The following is a 13,655-nucleotide window of genomic DNA, read 5'->3' as shown; positions in this document are numbered from 1 at the left end:
TATCATACTAGTCAGAACCTGTGTAAGAAGAACACGAGTCAAGATGGGTGAGTGTGAGGTCCACAGACAACACCCATATCCCGGTACACCGGAGTAGTTAACTCGGGTTACTATTTCAGGGGGGGACATAAAAATGGGAGGATTTCAATTACTAGTTTGGAGTTGACAGTCAGAGACCTCTCCTAGTGTTTCTCCTGCAGGGATTTCCTGCCACACGTAACACAAACACCTTGTTGCCGGCCTGGCGTCCCTCTTTCTCTCTCTCTGTAGCTCTTAACAGGGTCACTTGTGTGTACGGATGGGGTTAAGCAGGGTAACCCGACACTGTGCCTTTGTCCAGCTGTTTTACACACACACACACACACACACACACACACACACACACACACACACACACACACACACACACACACACACACACACACACACACACACACACACACACACACACACACACTGCTGACAATGACTAGGTTTGAACTGCAAATACACATTCATACTGATATACACGCGCCCGGTGCCTTTAAATGTGTTTCTGTCTCTGTGTTAAAAGAAATGTATGGTTGGAGTAAAGAGGAGGGGAGTGCGTGCGTGCGTGTATTAAATGATATGTCTCAGGAAGGGCTCTGATACACAATATAATTTAGTGCGTGATCATCCCTGTTCATGTGTATGTGAAAGTAGGGCAAACATTGGCATTAAAGAAGATTGATATCAGGCCCAGTTTGTTGATCCAATATGATACTGAACAGATGAAACGTGAGTGTGACACAGTAATATGGGGCTGAGTTTTCTCTCCCCCATCGTCCCTTTCCTTCTAAGTGACACTTCCTCTCTTCCTCTCCTGGTCTGAGTCTAGACTGGGGAAGTATGGGGTAGGGGGGTAGCGGGGTCATAGGCGGAACGGTTGTCGTCTATAAGAGGACCCATCTAGCAGGAAACCCTTTCAGAAAGAAAGGGATAAGGGATTGATGGGAGGGGGTGAGGGAGGAGTATGAGAGTTTGTTTGAAGGAAAAGTCTGCTTCCTCCCCCCCATTCTCCCTACCCTATCCCTTCTCCCTCCGTTCAGGGTGAGGAGAAGAGGAAAGGGGGAGAGAATGGTGCTGTAGGAAGAGGGATTTAGAGCTGTGATAACAATGTCTAAAGTAGGTTAGCTAAACACTGAGCAGAGCTGAGGAGCACCACTTTAAAGACGTATACTCCCCTTATAAAGACCTGTATTCCTTAATGAACTTATACCCTTATCAATACCCTTATCAGATCTATGGGGCAGGACACCCACTCTTCCACTACACTTTTAGACACTTTTAGACAGGAACATAATTTTTTACCCCTTAACTTCAATATTTGTCAACCCTGCCAACGCTTACTGCTATTAACCCTTTGACGAGTACAATCACATATTTGTGATCTTTGTTGAATGGTCCCTGCAGCGTACCATCGCAAATATGTAATTGGAAAAGTAGCAACAGAACGTATGATGCAACAAACGAGTCTAAACAACATTCTTGTCTGAAAAGCACCTAAACAAAGTTATGTACTGATGGGATATTAAGGTCTTCACAACTTTATTCCTCAATTTCATGTTTTATTGTAAAAGATAAATGCGAACTTCATCATCAATGCATTACACGGAACACATCCACAGCCAAACTTAGCTGGGAGTGTGTGTGCGTGTGTGTGTAGCTGCTTGTGTGTCTGAGGTATGTGTGTTTAGCATGCTGTGGGGTTATAACACTGTGTGTTTGTGTGTGTGATCAGGCTCAGACTAGGCTGTGTTGATTGACTGGGTCAGGACAGGCCACATCTGTGACCCGTGGCTAAAAAGTCTCATCTTACTCCTTAACCGTGGCCAATGACCCTAACCCAACCCTAAACATGATCTTGGTCCCCGACCCTGACTCCACCAACCACCATTATCCAAGCTGTAAGCCAAAACTCCTACCAAACTCTTACCTCCAAACCTGACCCTAAACCATTGCCCTGAAACCCCTATATCTGCCCATTCACCCTTAAATCCTCCATATGAACACTCACCCATGCTCTGTTACACAATGGTTCTGTCTGAGTTCCCCTCTGGGTGATTCTAGTTGGTTGTGTCTGTCACTGCCCAAGAGAAGAGAGGATGACCTCACCAAACACCAAACAATCTAATCTACTGGCCAGGGTGCGGTCTTTACAGTCATAATAACCAGGTCAGGATGAGAAACCATGCACACCAGCAGATGAGGGTGTGTGTGCCCTGTGTGTGTGCCCTGTGTGTGGGTGGACAAACTGAGTGTAGGACAGCCTAGTTATTTTCTCTGCTGTAATGCAATAAATGGCTTGCACCCACACAGTCTGACAAGTCTGTTTTTAAAAGTTGTTACACCTCCATAAAGATCCATTTTCACATTTACATTTACATCATTTAGCAGACGCTCTTATCCAGAGCGACTTACAAATTGGTGCATTCACCTTATGATATCCTACGTCGTTTCAACATGGCTGGTCCTACCTGTTTGTGGTTAGGACAGCTGTGTAGATGCTGGGCTGGAAAGTGTGTGTGTGTGTTGTATTTCAAGTTGTGTTTGTTACATGCACAACTACAGAATATCAAAAAGAGTATAGCTAATAAGACAAAAACCCCACAAAAAATAAGAGGAAACTAATTACAGGGTAAATTTACAGGGATACTGGAGTATTTGAGGTAGATACGATACAGTGTGTAGGCAGAGATTAGAAGAAAGTGTGTGTGTGTGTGACAGAGGTAGAGGGGGGTGTTGACACAGTGTGTGTTTGGGGTGAGACGTAGGTTGGCTACTTTGTGTAGCCTGCAGGTATAGATATTATCAGTGTGAGAGAATGTACTGTACACATCCAACGAGACAGAAACGAGACAAAGGAGAGATGAGTGGAGAGACAGGAGGAGGGAGAAAGTGTGTGTGTGTGTGTGTGTGTGTGTGTGTGTGTGTGTGTGTGTGTGTGTGTGTGTGTGTGTGTGTGTGTGTGTGTGTGTGTGTGTGTGTGTGTGTGTGTGTGTGTGTGTGTGTGTGTGTGTGTGTGTGTGGAGAGAAAGCCAAGATGCATAATCACCATTGGTAGCTGAGACCATCTGTCTCCGCCTGCATAAACACAGTACACAGTATCAGTTCCTTAGACAGTGCTCTACAAGCCTCTCACCAGTGTATCCTGTCCTATTGGCTTTGGACACTCTGTAGGCCCGTTTGACATTTTGCTGTGCTGGGTAAACAGCCATCTGGGTTACGCACTGAAGAGTCTGTAGGCGGATTGAGACTGGAGAAGTCAGGCAGAAGTGTGGCTGTGGGCCCAGTTGTTTTACTAGACAGAAACTCGGTTCAAGTGTGAAGTGTGTTTCTTAGCAGTGTTAAAGCAGATTGAATGTGTGAGCTGAATAAGTGTGTGGTCTCAAAGAGTTTGCAATGCTGTGGTTATTTATGAGCGGTGAGTGTGTTTTTGTCTGTGTGTGTGTGTGCGTATTCAGTGTGTGTTTCATGGTGGGTTGGCAGGATGATGCCAGGGAGCATGTCAAGCATACTGTCCTTCTCACATGACTGATGATGGGATATCCTTTGAAACACTTTGATGTACAGTGGGGGGGAAAAGTATTTGATCCCCTGCTGATTTTGTACGTTTGCCCACTTACAAAGAAATGATCAGTCTATAATTTTAATGGTAGGTTTATTTGAACAGTGAGAGACAGAATAACAACAAAAAAATCCTGAAAAACACATGTCAAAAATGTTATAAAATGATTTGCATTTTAATGAGGGAAATAAGTATTTGACCAATCTGCAAAACATGACTTAGTACTTGGTGGCAAAACCCTTGTTTGGCAATCACAGAGGTCAAACGTTTCTTGTAGTTGGCCACCAGGTTTGCACACATCTCAGGAGGGATTGTGTCCCACTCCTCTTTGCAAATCTTCTCTAAGTCATTAAGGTTTCGAGGCTGACGTTTGGCAACTCGAACCTTCAGCTCCCTCCACAGATTTTCTATGGGATTAGGGTCTGGAGACTGGCTAGGCCACTCCGGGACCTTAATGTGCTTCTTCTTGAGCGACTCCTTTGTTGCCTTGGCCGTGTGTTTTGGGTCATTGTCATGCTAGAATACCCATCCACGACACATTTTCAATGCCCTGGCTGAGGGAAGGAGGTTCTCACCCAAGATTTCTTGGTACATGGCCCCGTCTATCGTCCGTTTGATGCGGTGAAGTTGTCCTGTCCCCTTAGCAGAAAAACACCCCCAAACATAATGTTTCCACCTCCATGTTTGATGGTGGAGATGGTGTTCTTGGGGTCATAGGCAGCATTCCGCCTCCTCCAAACACGGCGAGTTGAGTTGATGCCAAAGAGCTCCATTTTGGTCTCATCTGACCACAACACTTGCACCAGTTGTCCTCTGAATCATTCAGATGTTCATTGGCAAACTTCAGACGGGCATGTATATGTATTTTTGAGCAGGGGGACCTTGCGGGCGCTGCAGGATTTCAGTCCTTCACGGCATAGTGTGTTACCAATTGTTTTCTTAGTGACTATGGTCCCAGCTGCCTTGAGATCATTGACAAGATCCCCCCGTGTAGTTCTGGGCTGATTCCTCACCGTTCTCATGATCATTGCAACTCCACGAGGTGAGATATTGCATGGAGCCCCAGGCCGAGGGATATTGACAGTTATTTTGTGTTTCTTCCATTTGCGAATAATCGCACCAAATGTTGTCACCTTCTCACCAAGCTGCTTGGCGATGGTCTTGTAGCCCATTCCAGCCTTGTGTAGGTCTACAATCTTGTCCCTGACATCCTTGGAGAGCTCTTTGGTCTTGGCCATGGTGGAGAGTTTGGAATCTGATTGATTGATTGCTTCTGTGGACAGGTGTCTTTTATACAGGTAACAAGCTGTGGTTAGGAGCACTCACTTTAAGAGTGTACTCCAAAGCTCAGCTCGTTACCTGTATAAAAGACACCTGGGAGCCAGAAATCTTTCTGAAATCTTTCTGATTCTGATTTTAATGAGGGAAATACTTATTTCCCTCATTAAAATGCAAATCAATTTATAACATTTTCGACCAGCGTTTTTCTGGATATTTTTGTTGTTATTCTGTCTCTCACTGTTCAAATAAACCTACCATTAAAATTATAGACTGATAATTTCTTTGTAAGTGGGCAAACGTACAAAATCAGCAGGGGATCAAATACTTTTTTCCCCCACTGTAGGTGAGATAACTGACCTCTCTCCCCCTTCTCTTCTCTCTCTTTTCTCTCTCTTTTCTCTCTCTCTCGCCCTCTCTCTCTTTCTCTTTCTTTCTATCTCTATTCTATTCAATGTGCTTTATTGGCATGAAATATATTCTGTAATTGTATTCCAAAAATCATACCTTTAAAGTCAAAAATACAATTGCATGAATTCACATACTGTACATTGTCTCTCAACAAAAAAACATTTCTCTCTCTCTTTAGGATTACCTTGAGTGTATCAGCAACCAGTCTCGTCTAGCACTGAGCTCAGAGGATAGAGTCTCTCTATTCGGAAACATCCGCGACATCTACCACTTCAACAGGTAAACAACAATCACCTACTGTACAACTTCAAAGAGGTAAACACACATACCTAAAACAAATATAGAGTGCAGTCTCCAAAGCATCTACTGAATGAAGATGGTTTGTGTCACCTGTCGATTTGAGGGTGGGGGGGTGGGGGGTGCTGTAAACTGTATCTATATACACTACATGGCCAAAGGCATGTGGGTATATACCCTTTCAATTTAGTTGATTCGGCTATTTCAGCCACACCCGTTGCTGAAAGTTGTATAAAATCGAGCACACCACCATGCAATCTCCATAGACAAACATTGGCAGTAGAGTGGCCCGTACTGAAGAGCTGATTGACCTTAAAAGTGGTACCGTCATAGAATGTCACCTTTCCATCAGTGCAGTTCGTAAAATTTCTGCCCTGCTAGAGCTGGTCAACTGTAAATGCTGTTATTGTGAAGTGGAAATGTCTAGGAGCAGCAACGGCTCAGCCACGAAGTGGTAGGACACACAAGCTCACAGAATGGGACTGCCGAGTGCTGAAACGCGTAGCGCGTACAAATTGTCTGTCCTCGGTTGCAACACTCACTACCGAGTTCCAAACTGCCTCTGGAAGCAACATCAGCACAAGAACTGTTTGCCAAAAGCTTAATGAAATGGGTTTCCATAGCCACGCAAGATCACCATGCGTGTTCTCTGGAGTGATGAATCATACTTCACCATATGGCAGTCCAACGAATCTGGGTTTGGCAGATGCCAGGAGAACACTACCTGCCCAAATGCATAGTGCCAACTGTAAAGTTTGATGGAGGAAAAATAATCATCTGAGGCTGTTTTTCATGGTTCAGAGATACACAGGGACAATGACATCATGCTCTATTCATGTAACTATAGCTACACCAGTTGACAGTTTTTACATCAACCAAGAAGAATAAGGGACACACGCATACACACAGAGAGAGACGGAACATATTTCAATTCATGGAAGTGACTTTTTGTTCTGATTACAGCACCCTAGGACCTAATATTGTGTCCTAAGTTAAATTTGTTGCTGAAAATGTTTTCTTTTTTAGAACATAGATCAATAAGGAGTAATTTGCATGAATTAATTATGTGTGTGTGTGTGTGTGTGTGTTGTATTTGTCACATGCACAATTACAGAGTATCAAAAAGAGTATAGCTAATAACAAAATTTACAAAAAAGAGGAAGCTAAATACAGGGTAAATGTACAATGTGCAGGGATACTGGAGTATTTGAGGTAGATACAGTATGTACATGTAGGCAGGGATTAGAAGAAAGTGTGCGTGCCTGCGTGTGTGCGCGTGTGCGGTTGACGTAGTGATATCCTGAAGTGATTTTGTTTTTCAGAGATCTGCTACATGACCTGGAGAAATGTAATTCAGACCCTGTGGCCATCGCAGAGTGCTTTGTATCAAAGGTAAGAGACTCTCTCTTTCTCTATTCCTCTTTCTCTCTATCTATCGCACACCTTCTTGTTGAAGCCTGTCTGAACAGCCGGTTGGGAACCAATAAACACTCCAAGCATGCACATACTGGCCGTGTCCGAATACTACATACTTAAACTGCATACTTATTTCGGAATTTGATCTATCCACAAGTGTCCCATGATGCCTTGTGGGAATTATGGGTGTTATTTCCTGTTCTATGTAAACAAACGTTTTTTTCATTCATTCATTCATGAAGAGCTTGCCAAACTAATAATGATGTGGGAACACAACCTGATGGAGATCAAAAAGGGTAGTATTAGCCTACCTTTACCCTCCATAATTGATAGTTGGGAAGATGACGTGAAGAAGTGGCCTTGTATCACGTACGGTAGCATATTTACCTACTTTGTTGAATCTGTAGCTTGCGATGGTAAGGCGATGAGCAACTTAAAAAGTTCGGAGGCGTACCAATACCTACACAGTAACAAAGTTGTTTGGGTGTTATTGAAGGATGTTGGAGACGACCTTGACTACCTAAAAGCAGACATAGAGCCGAATCAGAGCCTGCACGCATCTCATCACAAGGCGTGGGTACTAGCATCAACGACAGGTGTCATACAGACAGCGGGTTGCTCAGAACGCTCTTGTAGTCACGCTGCAGCAATTCTGTGGAAGGTCAGTAAAGTAACGACCAAAAATTACATAAAAGTGCAGGACAACGGGTACTCCAGGAGAGGTTTGGGAAACACTGGGTTACATAATAACTAAAAATATTTTCTTCAATGTGGATTGAGAGTGCAGTCAGGCAAGGCGAAACAGGAATGGCATGCACTGATGTGCAAAGGACGTGGAACTCAGGTGTGAGGAAGAATGTAGGGCTGAGGAAGGCGAAACACATACATTTTAAACACCACAGACCCCACCACACATATTCAGGCCCATCAACGTCATCACAGGACGATTCCACAACCTCCCCCCGACTTTTTAGGAACCATGCAGAGTTCACAAGCCACATCAACTCCTCGGTAATGGCTCCACTATTTCGGCTCCAGACAAATGGTCTTCTTCAGTTAAGTTACAGAGCAAATGTAGACAGCAACAGCAAGGCAGGCCCAAGTCAACATGATTCAGCCCACACGAACACACTGTGTCACACTGAACACAGCACAACACTAACCTGTAGGAAGTGCACAATGTTTTATGAGGCCTACATGAAATTATCCCCCGTACAAGCAGCTACATTTATGTAAGAAACCAAGATCCAAAGTACTTCACAACTATGGCATGGTGCTAGGAAGCTGCGTCTAACAGCCAGCACAGTGAAATGAGTCCCAAAACGAAACAACACAGATCCCCCAAAAATGTGTAAATGAGCATTTGTACCCAACTTTCACTGGCAATTCAGTAACAAAGCATGGCAAAGAAAATTAGGTCAATGTCATCCCACTCCTGGAGAGCAGAGGGCATGTTGTGGAGAACAGGGGCCTGGTGGTGCACCCTGACCATCCTTGGTTGGGAGCCAGCCCAGATGGGATCCTTGATGCAATACAGCTCCTTGAGATCAAGTGCCCCTTCAAGAGTTCCACGTCAAATTTCTGAGTCGGCCAAATGGTGACATCAAAAGCTTGGATGATGGACAGTACCTATTCGTCCCAATGGAAAAGATGGGTACTACCTTCAGGTGGGTACATTTTTTTTCAAGAAAATAGATTATTAGCTGTATTATTACAAGTATTGAACATTGTATTGTAATTCTGTGGCAATGTGCTTTCTAATTCCTTCTTTCAGACACAAGTCAATCAACCAAATGTATTTATAAAGCCCTTCTTACATCAGCTGATGTCACAAAGTGCTGTACAGAAACCCAGCCTAAAACCCCAAACAGCAAGCAATGCAGGTATAGAAGCACGGTGGCTAGGAAAAACTCCCTAGAAAGGCCAGAACCTAGGAAGAAACCCAGAGAGGAACCAGGCTATGAGGGGTGGCCAGTCCTCTTCGGCTGTGCCGGGTGGGGATTGTAACAGAACATGGCCAAGATGTTCAAATGTTCATAGATGACCAGCAGGGTCAAATAATAATAATCACAGTGGTTGTCGAGGGTGCAACAGGTCAGCACCTCAGGAGTAAATGTCAGTTGGCTTTTCATAACCGATCATTCAGAGTTAGAGACAGCAGGTGCGGTAGAGAGAGAGTCCAAAACAGCAGGTCCGGGACAAGGTAGCATGTCCGGTGAACAGGTCAAGGTTCCATAGCCGCAGGCAGAACAGTTGAAACTGGAGAAGCATCATGACCAGGTGGACTGGGGACAGCAAGGAGTCATCAGGCCAGGTAATCCTGAGGCATGGTCCTAGGGCTCAGGTCCTCCGAGAGAGAGAGAGAAAGAAAGAGAGAGAGAAAGAGAGAGAGAGAGAATTAGAGAGAGCGTACTTAAATTCACACAGGACACCGGATAAGACAGGAGAAATACTCCAGATATAACAGACTGACCCTAGCCCCCCAACACATAAACTACTGCAGCATAAATACTGTGACCCTGATGTGCCTGGGCCTACAGAGCTCCAAGCTGGTCGTCTGGACACCAAGCGAGCACATAGAAGTAGACATTCCATTTGATAAAGACTACGGACATGTGCAACAGCTGCAGAAGTTCTCCTTTTTACACATGCTACCTAAGTTGGCTGATGATTTGGCTGACAAGAAAATACACCTCTGTTATACCTACACAAACACAGTGTAATGATCTCTCACCAGTTTATTTTTCATAGGACAAAGTCAGTTTTTCATAGGACAGAACCAGTTAAAATAGCCAAGTTGGTACAGGCAGTTGTGTGAGCTAACAAAATAATGACAAAACAATGATTTACAACAAATACAGCTGGAATAAAAGAATGTTACAAATGCTGACAATGTTTTGCAGTTCATTAACTTCTTGAGGCTACCTGGGACGTTAGCGTGCCACCTGTGGCGCACCCTATCAACAGCAGGTGCATTTCAAGAGCGGCAAATTTGAAACCAAATAAATGTACAAATTCAAATTTCTCAAACATACAACTAACTTACAGCCTTTGAAAGATAAACATCTTCTTAATCTAACCACGTTTACCGATTTCAAAAAGGTTTTACGGGGAAAGCATAAAGTTAGGTTATGTTAGGAGAGTACATTGACAATAGCTGTGTGCAATGCATTGTCGATTCAAAGACATGCCTCACCAAAACCATACAATCAGCTAAAATTATGCACTAACCTTTTACAATCTCCATCAGATGACACTCCTAGGACATTTTGTTAGACAATGCATGCATTTTTAGTTCTATCAAGTTCATATTTATATCTAAAAACAGTGTTTTACTATGGCGTTGATGTTCAGGAAATCGTTTCCCTCCAATACCGGCAGTCAAGTCATGACGACAAAATAATTAATTAATATTAGAAAACATTGCTAAAATATTATATTGTCATTCAAAGAATTATAGATTTACATCTCTTGAACGCAATGGACTTGTCAGATTTTAAATTAACCTTACTGGGAGATCACACTTTGCAATAATCTGAGCACTGCGCCAGACAAATACGCATCGCGATACAGACTAACCGCCATGTTGGAGGAATCTAAAATCGAAAATACTATATAAATAATCCATTACCTTTGATTCTCTTCATCAGATGTCACTTCCAAAGAGTCCCAGGTCCATAACGAATGTATTTTTGTTCAAAAAAGCTCATCATTTATGTCGAAAAACCTCCGTGTTGTAGCGCATGATCTAAGCCAGCCGGACTTCACTTCACTTCAAGAACGGAAAAAATATATTTCCGTTCGTTCAAACATGTCAAACGTTGTATCGCATAAATCATTAGGGCCTTTTTTAACCAGAACATGAATAAAATTCAAGGCGGACCATTGGGTTTTCTTTTAAAACGTTTCGGAATGAGAGTACCCACCATCAAATCGCGCGCCAGGGTGAATGATGGACCATCACGTTCCATGGCTCTTATTCGGTCAGATCTCACTGTAGAACACTCAAAACACTTTGTAAAGGCTGGGGACATCTTGTGGAAGCAATAGGAAGTGCCAGAATATAATTCACCCCCTTTGTTTTTCAATGGCATAGGCTCAAAGTCAATTCAACACATCAGGTATCCACTTCCTGTCAGAATCTGTCTCAGGGTTTTGCCTGCCAAATGAGTTCTGTTATACTCACAGACACCATTCAAACAGTTTTTGAAACTTTAGGGTGTTTTCTATCCATATATAATAAGTATATGCATATTGTAGTTACTGGGTAGGTGTAGGAGGCATTTAAAAATGGGCACATCTTTTTTCAAAAAATTCTCAATACTGCCCCCTATACCCTAACAGGTTAATAGGAATAAAGTGATGTACATTTTTGGAATACATAAACGATCAGTGCATGTTGTTAGTCATGTTGATTGTGTTAGACATTGTGTCTATTTGCTAGAAATAAGCTTTCCTCTCAGATTTACCAGAGCTGCACAAATTTTACGTATGTTGTCAATTTTAGGGACCAAACTAATAAGCACAGTTTGTGAGAGAATCTTGTACACCTTAAAATGCATTATTGCTCATTCCACATGAATATAGACATTAGCAATGCGTTATGTGTGAGTGACCTGCTCATTTGTCAACTGGCATTGCTTGTGTGGAAATGCTGTTAAGACCAAGCGTACATTCCGTTCCTCTAGCAAGTCCCTAATTGTGAAGCCACGGTCCCCCATCACCTCATCTCCAGCACGCAAATGGTCGAGAAACCCTGAGTTCTGTGTTATGAACCTATCGCTACATTTCCCACAATAAGCCTCTGAAATGAACATAACTATTCCTGATGGAGCAGGTGCAACTAGATATTTTACAGTATTATTGGCATAGTAGTGACTGTAAGATTCAGTTATTGAGTCTACACCTTCTGTGCAGTCAGTAACACAAGTTGTGTTTGAAAAATTCTCCTGAAATACCTGTGGCATAGTAGCCTTTATCGTCTCACGAGGCAGCAATGGAATGAGATCCTTGGTGTGCTCAGCAATGACATCTATCCAGAATGTCAATGTTTTACTGACCTGACCAGGTGACCTTTTGAAGCGTCTTGCTAAATCAGCTATAACAAAGTTCTGTCTAAGTTTCATTAGTGTCAACAGAATTTGGTCTACAACTGGCATTGTTGATGATGTGGGGGCAAAACCTTGTAAGCGAGACACAAGAGTGTTGAATTCTAGTAGTGGGATCCCTGTGTACAGCAGACAGTCTGCATCATCTTTCAATGTAACATCTGCAACAGACAGTGACCTCTCAGGGGCTGGTGAGGTCGTCATGCCACATGTGATGATAGGTCCTTTGGAATAGGTGTGGTCCTCCATTGCTGTTCTTTGAAATAGGACCTGGCTCCTCAGAAACCTCCACCACACCAGGCTCATCTGCAGGTGATGATTAGTTGAATATGAATATAGATGATTAGTTCATGAGATTATTGGGTAAGATTCTGGAAAGCAAATACAATAATTAGGGATACTTTTAAAAACATTTTAAACTCCCTGTGCCTCACTTATAGCGTTTATCAGACTATTCTCCACTGCTAATAAGCACTATAAACCCAGTGGGATACATAGACTAGGTTTAATATTTTCAAAATATATATTCTGTATCTATTAGCTAGAACAAGGAATGAAATTAACACCTGCCAAATACAGGGTAAATGTTGGCCGTGGCAGGTGAACATTTCAGGTCACCTGCCACCATGGCAGAAAGATTATTATTCTATTAATATTATTATAAATTAAGAATAATCATGGATTATTAAGGTTACACAATATGTACCATATTTCTAATGTCAGGTAGCCTACCACTGACTCAGTGTTTTCATAAGTGGTAGATTTAAAAAAAAGTGGCTGGTAGAAATTAAAGAGATTAATTTCGGACCCTGACTAGAAGCTATCGTAGTCAGATTCTAGTAACAAAAACTGAAGACAAACACGCAATATCAAAACTAGTCAACATACCTGTTCTTGTGACATGTCTGTCAACCCTCCTGCAAAAGCGGCATCTCTTCTCTGGTGGCCTCTCATAACCCAGAAAGAGCTTTGGGTATGGGTTATCCCGCGTTTGCTCTTTTCACTTTGTTGATAAGACACAAACACACAACTTTTTGGGGTCTTTTTTTAAGTTTAAGTTTTTGAGCCAATTTCTTTATGCTTCGTCGTCATTTGGGGTGCGATGGAAACTATACCATCTCTGACAGGAACATTCTGATTTACTTTTGGGTTTATGGTCGAAGCACTCCAATTTAAGCCAATCATTAAGTTGTGTCTGTTTGTATGTACAACCATGAACAGCACATGTTGTCCCCGAGCTCCATAACATTTCAACATCTAGCGAGTTAATATTTTATTATTGCTTATCCCAGTTTGTTAGCTTATAAAATCAATAATACTGCCGGTCAACTCCGTACTTCGCTGCTTCCACCGGAATTGTCACCCTTAATCGTTTCCCCAGTGACCTCCCCAGGAAACTTGTTGATACTGAACAAAAATATAAATGCAACATGTAAGGTGTTGGTCCCCTGTTTCATGAGCTGAAATAAAAGATTCCAGAAATTGGCCCGCTGTAACAAAATGAACGAATGGCGGGAGTCATCACAATCACACATTAGAAGATGCATTCAGAGTAC

General features: G+C 42.7%; 1 protein-coding gene across 3 annotated transcripts in view; it reads left to right on the top strand.

Annotated features, from left to right (window-relative positions):
• The window catches only part of LOC115174427 (pleckstrin homology domain-containing family G member 1), a 112,588-nt gene that overhangs the window by 72,957 nt on the left and 25,976 nt on the right, over nucleotides 1–13,655 (top strand). For 2 of the 3 annotated variants that reach the window (XM_029732932.1, XM_029732933.1), the window contains exons 3-4: nucleotides 5,457–5,557; nucleotides 6,898–6,967. In XM_029732932.1, the coding sequence (XP_029588792.1) occupies nucleotides 5,457–5,557; nucleotides 6,898–6,967 (171 nt within the window). Of the gene's footprint in view, nucleotides 1–5,456; nucleotides 5,558–6,897; nucleotides 6,968–7,119; nucleotides 8,659–13,655 lie in introns of those variants that run through there. The other variant, XM_029732934.1, reaches the window with a different exon arrangement.

This window comes from Salmo trutta, chromosome 35 (genome assembly GCF_901001165.1).
Source record: "Salmo trutta chromosome 35, fSalTru1.1, whole genome shotgun sequence".
NCBI classification, from domain to species: Eukaryota; Metazoa; Chordata; class Actinopteri; order Salmoniformes; family Salmonidae; genus Salmo; species Salmo trutta.
This window is presented reverse-complemented; position numbering and strand designations above follow the sequence as displayed.